The following is a 15,268-nucleotide window of genomic DNA, read 5'->3' on the forward strand; positions in this document are numbered from 1 at the left end:
TTTATTATACGATGTATTATCAGGGGTCACCAAATAGTGGACCTCGGTCCGCATCTGGACCGCAGACACATTTTTTACGGACCCTGCAATGGCTGCGTAATTATTATGAAATGCATATTATAGTTTTTACATTACAATTTTATAATAAAATGACAAATAAAAAATTTTCCGATATTGTGAGTGTGGTTTACATAATATTATATATATTACCTATATACGTGTCTCCTTCAACGAGGGTTACGTTGAAAGCCCATAGGAACAAAAAATAATTTTGAAAAGTTGACTGATAGGTACCTAACGTTAGACGCTACTGCCGATGCGTTATCGTATGTCTAAAAAACCCGTAAACCATGGCAGCCTGCTCTCTGTTTGATTGAGCCTTAAGAATTTCCAAAGTACGTTTATTACGATTTAGTATGATTGTGATTAATTGTTAATGTGTGAAAAAACTCGTTGGGTATTTAAATATGTTTTGAACCGTGGGAAGTCTGGTAAGTTTCAAAACGGACCCCTGTAGAAATTAGTCGGTGACCCCTGCGATATATTATATTTTTCTAAAAGTAAAATCGAACATTATATGTATCATGTATATGGTATATTCAGGATTATACAACCAAACGGAGATAAATAATATGAGAGTACCAAATTCCAAAATCAATACTTTTTTATTTTATACAGACACATTGAATTAATATAGGAACATTAGTACTAATCATTACATATTAAAATTGGTTCTTGATTTCGGTTTAATTAAAACATTTTAAAAACTTTTATTTATAATTAATGCAGTCATGTTTCAAATGGTTGTTCCATCCGTTTGGATAAAATTAATGCCTTTAAAAATAATAAATATAGGTATTCATCGGGCATGTATATATATGTTTTATACTGACACGCATGCATAGGTTATCGATATTGTTTTTTTTTTTTCGATTTTTTTTTCTCAAAACCATATACCGTATAAACCACACTATATTACTATATATTAGCTGATTTTTTTTTTTAATGTACGACTGAGTCTCAGAGAGAATTCGTATTTCACAACGTGCTCGTGTTGTGTATATACCTAATATATATATATATATATATATAATTGTATAGGTACATGAATTATAAATGAACTAATTAGTCCGCATTAAAGTATAAGATGATTACGACACGCCATATTCGATATGTATCGTTTAACCTGCAAAATTTAGCCAATTGTAACAATTTTACCGACGTGGTTTTTAGCTCAGCTAATATATATATATTTTGTATTTGTATAACGAGTCTCGTATTAGTTGGTTTTGGTTACCAACCTCTAACCTATCTATAATATGTGCATAGAGCCATAGAAAGTATTATGGTAACAACATGCATTTGGTAATTCGATAATATTTTATCGGAAATTACTTTGAAGTTGAATATTCATATTATAGTTACACTTTTCCCCTGTCAATGTATTAATAATAACATAATATGTATCTATCTATATAATAATACATTGTAAATTATAATTTATAATATCAACATAAAATAATATCACTGTGGAGTATGGTACAATATGAACAAATTTACATTTATTTAACATTGTTATGGTGCGATAAGGTTGGTATACTCACTACACGGGCATCCTAATTTATTACAATTTACAACAATAACCTGTTAATATTTATAATTTATTAGAAATATGTATTGCGACGCATCAAGTCCTGGGAGAATTGCATATTGCATAATCTATGATATAATATGCATGTCATGTTTTGCAGTGTGCATTTGTTATTTGTTATAGTAAAGTTGATACGGCTCGTTGGTTGTTTTATATTCAAAATAATTGACATAATTATAATCGAAACCAGATGTAAATTGTAAAAAATAAATTACAATACCCTCTGCGTCAATAGTAATGATTCGAATACCTACGCGTCAAAATTACTTTTGTAATCCATAACATGCATATTATATATTATATAAAACGGTGAACTGGCTCGGCTGTATTGTAGGTAGGTATAATATACTTCCAGTGAGTAAATCACTGTAATGGATGAGTTAAATTGTTGTACTTACACACCAAAAACGATTTTGAACGGAGACGGTCAGATTCTATTTACAAGAATATTGTATAATTTATTTCATTTTAAAAATATTTTGGTTCTTTTTAGGCAGTTAATATAATTTTTGAAGTAGTCAAATTATTTTCGTGTTAATCGGATACAGTTGTTGGTGAAATAGTTTAAAATTATAATATAAGGTTTTCCATAAGTGGTTCTTTAGCAAATTAAATTATCCTAAATACATAGTAATAATTAAAAAAACGTATAAATGAAAAATAACGATTTTTCCTCAATAGATTTTAATTATTTTATTGTTAGTCGAACAATTTGAATATGAGCACTTAGGTATAGGTACCTACTACATATATGATTAATGATTATTTTGTATTAAGTTCTATGGGTTAGGGATTATTTCAAAAAAATATTTGATTTTAAAATACTTGATAGTCATTACCCGTCGGAAGGCTGTATACAGTTTAGATTTATGTCTTGCAGTTTGCCGTCACGCCTATTATTCCCAGACACCTGAATTGTTGACCAAAAAAACTGGTTTTTAATGGTTTTATAAAAATTCCTAATTCACAGACAACGATTTTTTAATCAGTCTAAAAGCTTAAACATTTGGTATAAGATCCCGAATAAGCTGTTCTTTTAGCAATTTAAAAATACATAGGCATTAAGCACGATTTTTTTAAGTTTTTGAAGTTCACATTTAAATAAAATCACGAATATTTGTAAATTATTTTGTAGTTAAAATGTTATTAGATGTCCATTTTTTTAGCTCATGAACATTGAATACAAGGTTCTAAGTTCTTCATACTTATTAAAACTTAAAAATATAAGTTATGATTTTATTTTTATAGACCTTTGAAGTAAAAATGTTGATGTAATATTTAAATAAAGAATGATGATTCTTTAACGACCTAAGTTGTAATAATTCAAAAATGTTTCACGAGAATTTGACACCTATATTATTATATTTTATTATACAGGATATAACAGGAAACCTGACAAAAAAAATAATGCTACTAAAACGTTTGACAAAAGTAGTTAAAATTATATGAAATGATTTAAAAAATAAACTAATTCCCAAAAATTATATTTTGATAAAACTTATTACGTTCCACATTAGTTTGATCAAAAAAATATAGATAGGTATTTAAAAAAATTCTAAAAAATAAACTACTTGACTTAGAGACTTAGATAAATGTTTTTATCATCAAAATTGTTCTTATAATCAGCTCCACAATTTATTTATTTTGAATTTATATAAATTATAAATGAAAAAAATAACTAAAAAATAATGATTAGAATGAAAGTTATTTCATCTGTCAGGTCTTCCTGTTACACCCTGTATACAATGAAATTTTCAAAATATTTAAATTAATTTTAAGTTCTTGTCTATTTATTCCATGATAATTTTATGTTAAAAATAATATATGATATAATTAATAATAAATTATTACTCAATTAATTTAGGGTCAGTTGTACCGTCTACGGTTAAACTTCGATTAAGCTTAATCAGCTGATAACAAATATTTAACCGGGCACATTCGGCCGATTAAACTCCGGTTAACTTTAATCAGAGATGGTACAACTGGCCCTTACTATTTTAATTATTAATGTAAATGAGATGTTTTGGGAATATAATAATTCAGTCTACCGTATTACTCATAGTGAAATTAATTACTATGGTATCAATAATAAATACATAATAAAGTATATACAAAGACCACTGCGTCAAAAAAAAAAAAAAAAAAATTAAATTAAGTATTGTCAATATTGGTAGACAGACGGTTTCCGCTTATAAGTAATCGTTTTTCGAGTGCAATAATTTATTATTGTATTCAAATTTAACACATCCATTTATAGTGACCTCATGATATACTCATTGTCTCATTATGTATGCGCTCAACAACTACTGTACAGCAGAGTGGATTATATGCAGATTACCTACTTGTCCAATTTTTTTCCTTATTATTATTTATTATACCTTGTACTAACTTAAATCAAATAATCAATAATTGTATATATTTTATTTGTAGGTATTTATTGTAATTTCAATAAAATGAGATGAATACTGATTGTCTTTGAGCTAGGAAATCACCAAAATGTATCACCCAGCCACGTGAGCGTTTTAAGCAGTTTTGAGCAGTTTTAAGCAGTTTTAATCTAGAATTTCGAAATTTATGATCGATATTTCACTGTATCTCGATGTATTACCCCATTATTTATTGTGTTAGTCTATTATTATGTATGATCTATTTTTGGAAAAAGCATAAATATTTCTTATTATTTCTATTATAATATTTTAAATTGTATTTTTATGTTATAATCGTGTTAGTATATTGTCGACCTGTCGCTATATTGTACGTACAATTTCAAGTTTTTATCTGTCTTATAAAACGTTAAGGATTTATTCAAAGCAATGATGAAAAATAATAATTTTTTTTTGACGTGGCCTCCTGGGATTAATTTGAATTTTTTTTTACTTAAGCATTTTTGTTTTTCAGTAATTATGGTGCAGCGGCAGCAAAAGGGCGTGGGAGTGGTCGACAGCAACCGCACCAACGCGATCCGCTATTTTCGGTTCGGATCTATATCGTCGCCATAGTGTAATGATGGCACGAGCGTACGTGACTGTATGGTTTGTAGCGTGGGTGTGCTGGTCGGCAGCTATCATCGTCGGTGCCAAGGTGATGAAATGCTGTCCCAGGGACATGATATTGGCGATCGACACGTTCTCGTGCACGGGTTTCGTAACCAATGACCAGAACCAGCGCGAGTCTTACGCTTGGTCGTCGTCGGACGACTCGGCCGCGACCACCATACCAGAAGACTTCGCGTTGTCCGTCTCTAACAGCAGCTCTATACCATGGTCGGTAATGCTTGAATAAGTATACGAAATATTTTTTATCATGCGTTGTGTAAGCAATATTAACACTGACTTAAGTGGATTTAAAATGTTTAACTATAGACAAATTAGGTTGTTTACTCGATTTTTGTCCGAAACAAATTTATTTGAAAACTTATCTTTTGCTCGACCACCTGCCAAGTTAACAATTTCGAGTGGAAAAAATGTAAAAAAAAGTGTCCCGGAGACCCGGAGACTTCGCTCTCTTATAGTATTTCTGTCTACATCAGCAGTGTCTATATGACATAAGCGCCAAAGGTACAAAAACTAAATATGTTTTGCGTCAAAATGTGTAGGACATGGCGCCAATCTAATACTATATACCTGTTATACCCAACATATGACAAAAGCGCCAAAGGTGCAAAAATGACACATCATTTGTGCCAAAATTAATATTTTACATATAAGTAGTTATTTAAAAATGTCGATCTTACAAAAAATTGTCAATAAATATAATTGAAATCAATTAATTTTAATTTTAATAAATCGGTTGATTTTTTCGATATTTTAAAAAATTTTCAATAGTAAATTGTTAGAATATTATTTACATACAAATAAATATAGTCTGAATAAATCAGTTGATTTTTTGATTTTATAAAAAATTGTCGATAAATAAATTGTTAAAATATAATAATATATAGTCCTAAGTTTAATATTTGTTATTTAATATCTATTAACTGTGACACACAGGTACCTATAATTTTGGCGCTTTCGTGCGATACAACTTATTTTTTCTTATCTCATTTTGACGTTTATATCTTCTACCGATCAGAAACTCTTTATTACCCTAGTCGTTAAAGCTAAAATATATATACGAAATAGTTTTATCTTGTATTGTGTACTTTGGTAAACAGTAATCATTAACGTAAGTGGATGGTAACTCGACGAGTTAGGTTTTGATGCGTGGTCAACAATGTCGGCGGAACACAATATTGCATAATATGTATTCCGAATTGCCAAGTAGGTTAGGTCATAATTTTAGGTTAGGTTTATATTTGGTACAGTATATAATTCGAATATTCTATATTTTGGATTAGTTTGACTATATATTGAAAACTGAAAACTCACGTCCGATTTGTATATATGCCTCCGCAGGTGGATACCGCCCTACATGGAGTTCCTGCAGGCCTCAAATCTGTCGGAGAAGTTCGAACCGGACGACGGGTCATTCGACACGGACGGCACCATGCCTTGCGAAATGGCCTCCCGGGAGATGACTGTCATCGACGACGACGTGGCAGTGCTGGACGACGGGCGGCTGGTCATGTTCGGACAGGAGAACCGGTCGGCCGGCGCCTACGAGCGGCTGACGTTCACTAGCACCGAGTACTGCATCGACCGAGTGTCACTGGTGGACAGCATCACGCCCAACAACAATAACAGCCACAAGACGACCACATCGACCACGACCACTGCCGCTACGACGACGACCGTCAAGGACAGGAGCCGCTTGAGCAACTCGTCCACCGCCGCCCCCGAAACGCACGTCACGTACACGTACGTGGCGCTGGTGTGCCGGCCGTGCACGAGGATGACGTGCGTGCCGAAGTGCTGTGGCAAAGGTCTTATGCTCGTGTACCAGAAGAACAACAAGAGCGACGTCATCGGGTGCCGGAAAATGCAGTCCGTGGACAACGCCACTGCCGCCATACAAATGAAACTCGCCAACGGGACGGAACTACGGCGTGAGTGTCTCCCTTAGTCGTATTGTCCATATTACACTATTACTGTGGCACCATTTGAGTTATTTTGTTTGTTTTTTTTTTTTATAGCGGTGCAAACATTTAAGTAGGTAAGCCAATTTTCGTGGCGATGACTATATAATAACGAAAATATTAGTATTTTAATACTCTATTAAACGTATAATATTATAATGGTGTTCTTGTTGTTATACAAACGAAATGCGCGAAAGGGTAGAAATAGCTTTTGTCATGCATATAAATAATATTATGTACCTATGCACTATGTTATACGGTAAAGTATATCCGAACCTTCGTTATACGAACCCTCTGGACTGCAATAATTTACATATCCGAACGTAACTTGTGAAAGCACTTATGGTGCTCGTATAATATAATAATCTTAAATCTACCTATAGTCTATATTATATATATCTTCAATAATAATAATAATTATATATTATATGGTATAATGTTATGTATGATTTTTGTGATATGAACAATGGACATATAATATATAATAAATATCAATATATGTATTTACATATGTTGAAATGTCCAGTATCCGAATTTTTGGGTTTTCTAACTAGGTATACGGTCCCAGTTAGTTTGGATAAACTATGGATATTAGTTCGAAAGTTCTACTGTAGAGAATTTGTAATTTGCACCGAGATAAAGATATTATGTAATTTGCATCACTGCTGCGTAGCCAAAAATAGTGTTTGTAATTTGCACTAAATGATTATCTATGTATTCGATTATCGAGTATTTGATTGTCGAGTGATTTGATTATTCGTTGGTAACCTTGTTGACCCACAGTGGTATGAAAGACAATTTTAGCTGGCCATACTATTATATTGTTTTTTTTGTTTTTTATCAATAGTTGTTTATTTTTACAATATTCAAATACTAAAGAACTCATTAATTATTCTAAATGAATTCATTAATATACACTCGTTTTATAGAGCTGTTTTTCTATAGCACCTACATAATTTGATTGATATTTACTTCATTACTTTCATGCCTTTTTATATTTTTTAAATATATATTTTTATTTATACAATTAGTATAATGTTGTCCAAATCCTAAATGTAATAATGACAGGTTATTATTTTTTGTTTTTAGTATAATATACCATTACCATATTACGTTGTCAAAAAATGTTTTAATGGTTCTTAAATGTTTGAAGAGTTTTACAAATATGTATACAGTTTTACTTTAATTTATATATTATGTTGTAAAGAAAATTATAATGGCTATTTGAATAGATTTAAATAATTTTTTACCTAAAACAATGCAATTATTATAATATTATGTTTGTCATATTATATTGTTGTTATATATAGGTTGTTTTTATTGTGATTTTAAGACGTTAATACTGACGTACCGTGGACCGGTGTAAATAGGTAAATTAAATAACCATTCAAAATCTATAAACAGCATATTCTGTGTGTTAAGCTTCTCATATCTCAATATATTTTACTCTAATATCGAAACTTCTACGTAGGTACTATCGAAAGAATAATAGATTACAATTTATTTTCGGTGCAAATTACGAACACAGTTTAAATCATTTGGTGTAAATTACATAATAATATGTTGTATATATTTAGGATTAATTTTGGTGCAAATTGACTACACTCATACTGTGCAAGTCCTACACCAGTCAAAATATCTTTGTGATATTTGACACATCTACATAATATATAGATTTTAATTATTTATTATTTATTTAATTTATTAATTATTTATTTATTAATTTAGAATTATTTAAATGCAGTATTTTTAACTGTAGTCAATACAAATTTCAATTTAATGGCACAAATTATTTATAGATACATTTTGAAAAATATCAAAATGAATATTTATGAATATTAATGAACACTCGATTTATGGAACACATTGTAAACATAACATTTTGATAGTAGGTACATAATATTATATGCATTTTGGTAATCTGGTCTACAAAATATATTTTATCTTATTCGTATTACTCTCGTCCCCATCACCAAAATTAAAATACATAAAATTACCAACTAACTACGAATTCAACTATTTTTGAATTTTAATTTTTTGATTACTTAATAAGCTATGAATACAGAAATGAGCATGCCAACATTTAAAGTTCGCACGGTATTCCTTCCATCAAAAAATGTATTTAACAAAGAGCTAGATGACCCTTTGTTTTATAACAAGCATATTTTAAAGTTCAAAATTATAAAATTATTCTGTAGTCAAATATGTATAAAGTGTTAAATTTTTATATATATGAATTGTCAATTTAAAACGAGTTTTCTCAGAAGTATTTCATGCTGTAACCAAAAAAATCTAAATTTGGACGAAATTCAGATTTAATCATAGAGAATAACGGTGCTTATCTCATTTTTGGGGGAAAATGGTCCCGTCCATGTACGCAAAACGTGTAACGCACTTATCTCATCCGCAGGTAAGGACCTCTACTTCTTCGGCTTGAAGCCGCCGAACTGCGGTTCCCGTGGTTGGTACCTGCTTGCTGCGGACACGATAAAGGAAAGCGGGGACGCAAAAAAACAGGATACCGGGATACCGAAAAAGCTAGCGAGCTACGGTCTGCTGCCGGACGGCCGCGTGCAGGTGGACGGCGGCCTGTTGCCCATCGAGCGCGACGACTACTGCGTGGACGCGATGCAGACCGGTACAAAGACGTCGCCGCCCACGTACGCGGGTGTGATGATCGCCTGCCGACTGGCCGCCGGTGTCGCGGACGCCGCCGGACCGCTCAAGTTCCGCGAGATACTTTACGGTACCTATTTCGTGGTCGGCACGATTTTCCTGGCCGCCACGCTGCTCATATACGCTGTGCTGCCCGAGCTCCGCGTTACCGTCCACTCGGGCAACCTGATGGCGCACACCGTCTGCTTGTTCGTGTCATACGCCACGCTCGCAGCCACCACGCTCGTCCGCCGAATGTTCAACAACTGCGCATGCGTCATTGCCGGTAAATTATGGTTGTCGTTACTTATATAATCTGCAGGGCTAGTTATTTCGTGTTCTAAGAAACGTTTGAATATGTTTGCAATTAAATGCTCAAAATAATGCTCAGATATACACTTAAACGTGCAGTAAAAACCTCACCTTACAATAATAATTGATAATATTATGGAAAAAAATTATGTCAATTTAATATTTGATTTATAAACAAAAGTTAAAAATTATTTCTTGCTACACCTGAAAAATATATCTTGTGCGCCACTACAAAGTACAATTTCATGTAATGAATTCAGTCACCTTGAACCTAAATCCCATATTACTTATGATATTTAACACGACTTGGCAAGATTTATATATAAATGCATGTTCGTGTTCAACGAGGGGTTAGGGTAAATGGATTTTTTTTTTATGTTACATTAATGTTTCTTTGAAACGTCCATTGCTATATACAAATGTATTTAATATAGCCTATAGGCAGGTGACGGCAGACTGGCGACGACCCTCGTGTCATGGGTTTACGAGTTTTTTTTATCTTAAATCTCTTCGGCGCCGATATACCTGAAGACAGGATTTTAAAACGGGTCTTCTTTTGTGTGTGCGAGGGTGCGTGCGCATGTGTGTGTTAATGTGAGAGTGTAACTATACCTTGTTAGATATTTTATTTAGAAAATATTTTTTTTCGTTTGTACTTTGTACGCGCTATATTCGTATACGAACGTGATTTAGTATTTAGTATACAGCCATACAAAACGAAGATTAACAAATATTTGGTTATACGGAGACTTTTCGTTTTACACACAGCGTATATAAACGTTATTTGTTTTGTTTTTTCGAAATATCCGTCTTCAAGTTAGACAGTCATCTCGTTTACAATACGCTTCAACTACTTTATACTTGATATACAAAAATTTACTTCTTTATAAAATTTAATTTCAAATTATATAAAAATCAATGAATATTGAAATGTTGTACTCTACTTTATAAATGTAATGATTTATATTTTTCTTATTGACGATTAATATAATAAAATAAAATAAGAAATATTAAAAAATTTGATTTAAGAAATGAATACCCTGACTGATTGAATTTATGTTTAAATATTTACCTTATTTAAAGATTAAAATATCATATCACTGTCTGTAACCGTTCTCCATATTATTTACTCTACTGATAAATATCTGACCTTTGCTTATTGCAATAAACAAAGCCGTAGGTTTAAAATAAAAATAAAATAAAATATATACTTGGTGTAAAGATAATTTAGACTAATATTTTTTTTTACTTAACTCTAAATAAGATATAGGTATAATATTTATATTAAATTTTTTTTTTAATGTGTGAATAAACTATATGTTTTTCCATTATTTCGATTCAAATTTGATCGAAAAATCGATTCAAATGGTGAACACCTTGTACACTACCTATATATATATATTTACAAATAATTATTTTGTGTTAACGCCTAGGTTACAAATTTATAAATTGTATTAATATGTGAATATAAGAATTAAGTATATCAATTAATTTTGTATAATATTATAATATTAAGAAACTCACCGTAGAATTCCTGGAAATGCTATCTTTCACGGACTTATATGAAACTATAAAATTATTAAATATTGAAATACGATTATTTACCTGCCCATGAATATTAATATATTAATTACTGACGGAAGTATAAAAGTATTTAAATAAGAAATTTGGATACCTATTTTAATATGCATCTATAATATTTGATAATAATGCAAATTAATTTTCAAAACTATAATGTTGACTGTCGACTTGTGTACTGAGGTGGCAGTATAAGTAACAGTATACGTAAATTATAAACAAAAATAAAAACCCATAAGAGGGTACTAACAGCTCATGATATAATATCACAGTATCACTTGGGCACTCGGCATAAATGCATAATATAATAACGTCATATTATTTTATTAATACTTATAAATTGTAATATGGGTACAAAATATACTATACACTATGTCATGTAGCACTGTAGCTATTATAATAGTATATCGTAAAACTATTTGGCGGAAATTCTAAATAAAATGTATATTATTAATAATAAAAAAGGTATATTTTGTTCTGACCAAGCCATTCGTACGGATCTGAGTGATTTACTCAAGTTTAAATCGTTTACTCTACTAACATCTCTAGTTGTTGCTTTGTTTGGGGTTTAATCTCTAATAAATGGAACAATTGATGCCCCTAACCTTTTAGAAATTAGAATGACTAGGCATCCGTGTACCTGGTAATATCAGACTCGAAGACTTTTTTTACATACCAGCCTGCCGAACTAACTTTACTAAAAATTAAGTAAAATGTAATTAATTAAAATGTTGTCAAGTTCTAACAACAGCCCACACTTTCGTACCTAGGACTGCAATTAACTATTATTCTTTATTTATATGCCTTTTTATTATTATATAATATTGTCTTTATCCTGTCATTTTTATAATTTAATAATTTAAATTAATGTATGTACGCTATATTTTATATTCCAATTGACGTTAATTATTAAATAAAATAAAAATAATAGGTAATTAAAAACATACAAACCGGTGTCACCTAATTATTTGCGTATCTGATCATTAATAAAACTGAATAATCATAATAATATAAGTTGTTATAATTATGAAAATGAGAAAAAATTATTCCGCCCAACGTGGGGCTCGAACCCACGACCCCGAGATTAAGAGTCTCGTGCTCTACCGACTGAGCTAGCCGGGCCGACGAAAATTTCACTAGATTTTATACTTCTTTGATAAGCGCCCATGTATCTTAATATTTTTCGTGTACAAAGATGTACACTAGGTAGTGGGTCATGATAAATGGGTGACGTTCTGCACATCGTCAAGAAGCACATAAGCAAGTTTAATAGAAACTTTAAACAAAAAAAACGATTACAACTGTGTAACATAAAAATAAGTTATAAAATATTATGTTATAAGTTCGTCCTATCTACGATCGATCTACCTAATAAAGTAATGTAATTAGGAATGTATTGAAAGTATAGTAATCACTCATTAAAAACTTTTTTAATTAATAATTAGTCATTACTTTCTGATGTTTTAGTTTTGTATATATTTTGAGGTAGGGTGTTTATTTGCCTTATTTATCTGAACAATATTATATTAGGCTTAAACATTTATCTTTATTCCTAGAAATAATAGCTACATAGTATTGTAGTACTGTAGTGGGTAGGTGCATTTTTAACAAATAAACACGTTCCAACATTATGGTATTCATATTATTATAATACAATTACTAATTAGATACCACCTATTTATTATAGTTTATACTATATATTTTAAATTTTTACTAGGTAGGTACATAATTATATTATTTTAAATTCTGAGCAAAGCGATTTTACAATAATGTTTGTGTTTTTTTTTTACATTAAAAATTATTAGATTTTCTTCAACAGTATCTTTTCTAATAGGAAAGTGAATGTAGTTGGCACTTTGAAGGATCAAATGAAAAAAATTCTCAGTAGTTTTCGAAAGCGCAAGGAAAAAAAAAAGAAAAATTAAGGAGAATTTTGGTTTTTGATATAACTCTAAAACAAATGATTATAAATATATGAAATTTTCACTGGTTGCTTATATTAGCATTTAATATACACGATAAAATTAAAAAAAATTTTGATTTATTTTAAACTGTTAACGGACATTTTGGGTTTGATATTTTTGTAGTTATTTATTTATTTATTTATTTCTATGAATGTTAATAAAATTGTATCTGTTGTGTAAAAAATCTTAAAAATTTAATTTAAGACTCCTAATATAATGTTACAATAATATTTGAAAAAAATTAAAAATCAATAGTCACGATTTTTTTTTTATTAGCATTTTAAAGTTGAAGGTACATCTTGAAAAATGCGTAAAAACGACGAAAATGTGCAATTTATTTTGAGCAGAAATTCATAAACATTTTTGTTTTTAAATCTAAGATACGATAGTGGAATACAAGATTCCTCAAAAGTTTGTTAAAAAAAAATGTCTACAAGAAAGTCAAATTAAATTGTTATGAGCGTTTGAAGTAATTTTACAACATTGCATATTTACTCGATTTCTCATGTAGCGATTTTCTTATTTTGTTGTAATTCAAAAATTAAAATTTATCTGAATTCTATATTCTCATTTTCTATACAACCATAACATTTTTTTCTACAAATATCAATAAAATTGTACTTGTTGGGCCAAAAAGCGTGAAAATTTAATTAAAGGCTCCTGATATATTGTTACTTTAGCAGTTGAAAAATATTAAAAATAAATATGCACAATTTTTTTTTTATAAACTTTTAAAGTTCGAATTTTTACAAAATTTAATAATTATTTTGTATTTAATAATGTATAAAATATTCAACTTTTATAGCTAAGGATTGAAAATTTAAAACAAGGTTCCACGTAATAAGCTACACTGTATAAATTGCTTTACTCATAACAATATCATCAACTAATATACTTAGTAATTCATAGACTGACTGTCTGTCTTCGCTCAGAATCGTTTTTATTATAAAATTATATCATATCATTGAATTCAAATTTAACACAATACATTACAGTGACTTACTTGTAACCTATTTTACAGCAGGGCAACACCCACTTGCCCACTTTTTTCATATATTATTTATATTTTATTTTAAAAAAAATGTTCCTTCATATTTATTTCCTTCATTATTATCATATAATAAATAATATCGCGAACAGTACCTATATTATTTATATCGAAATAATCATTATGTTATAGTTAAATAATGTACATTCTAATAATTATTATTCGAATCTGTTTTAAAAGTAATATTTTTTTGAATACCTACTACATTTAAATTTGTGGCCCAGAAATACAATTGATTAAGAGTTTTAAATTTGTTTAATAAGAACAAGGAATTGAGTTAAAAATGAATTAGGTGGTGAAATAACAAAAACTAATAATAATGGACTTATAGCATATAATTTTTGTAGTCATAATATGGACGCATAAAATCTTGCGACGTTGAAGAATAATTTTAATTTGATAAATGGAATTGAAAATAACCGTGTAATAATTTTAGTATCAGAACGTTAAGGTGATATTTAATATTTATGAACCTTGAAACCAACAGGAGAAAATTATAGAAAATTAAATTTATCATGCTCATTAAATAATAATGCAATATGGTTAACATGTGTAATTGAAATTCAATGCGATTTTAAATATTATGACGTATTATTAATTTATTAAACTTGTAACTCAGATATGTTATCTCGCCACCGTCCAAAATAAATAGGTATATAACGAAAAAAGGCGGGTAAGTCGTGGATGTCGCTCTGCTGTACAGTAGGTTACAAGTGGGTTACTGTAATGGATGGAATTAAATTTGAATCCAATGATATTATATCATTGTATACGAAAAACGATTCTGAACGGAGATGATTTGTCAGTCTAGGATATATTATTTTTAAAGAAAAACTTATGGAGAACCTTGTACCAAATTTTAAAAACTTAGTTATAAAAGAAAAAATTTTTACGATTTTTCAACCACTAAATTACTTGCAAATTTTCGCAATTTTGACATATTTCGTATAAATTTGAACTTTAAATGCTTATAAATAAAAATTGTGACAATGTATTCCTTTTATTTTGCAACTGCTATTGTAAAAATATGTTAGGAGCCTTGTATT

At 29.8% G+C, this 15,268-nt stretch overlaps 1 protein-coding gene and 1 non-coding gene across 3 annotated transcripts in view; one reads left to right on the forward strand and one right to left on the reverse strand.

Annotated features, from left to right (window-relative positions):
* Window positions 1-15,268, forward strand: part of LOC100570538 (probable G-protein coupled receptor Mth-like 3) — a 35,091-nt gene that overhangs the window by 6,332 nt on the left and 13,491 nt on the right. For both annotated transcript variants that reach the window (XM_008189591.3, XM_008189592.3), the window contains exons 2-4: window positions 4,550-4,914; window positions 6,046-6,635; window positions 9,076-9,606. In XM_008189591.3, the coding sequence (XP_008187813.1) occupies window positions 4,655-4,914; window positions 6,046-6,635; window positions 9,076-9,606 (1,381 nt within the window). In that variant the 5' untranslated portion in view covers window positions 4,550-4,654. The remainder of the gene's footprint in view (window positions 1-4,549; window positions 4,915-6,045; window positions 6,636-9,075; window positions 9,607-15,268) is intronic.
* On the reverse strand, window positions 12,260-12,332 carry TRNAK-CUU. Its single transcript has one exon. It is a non-coding gene; the product is annotated as a tRNA-Lys (tRNA).

This window comes from Acyrthosiphon pisum, chromosome A3 (genome assembly GCF_005508785.2).
Source record: "Acyrthosiphon pisum isolate AL4f chromosome A3, pea_aphid_22Mar2018_4r6ur, whole genome shotgun sequence".
NCBI classification, from domain to species: domain Eukaryota; kingdom Metazoa; phylum Arthropoda; class Insecta; order Hemiptera; family Aphididae; genus Acyrthosiphon; species Acyrthosiphon pisum.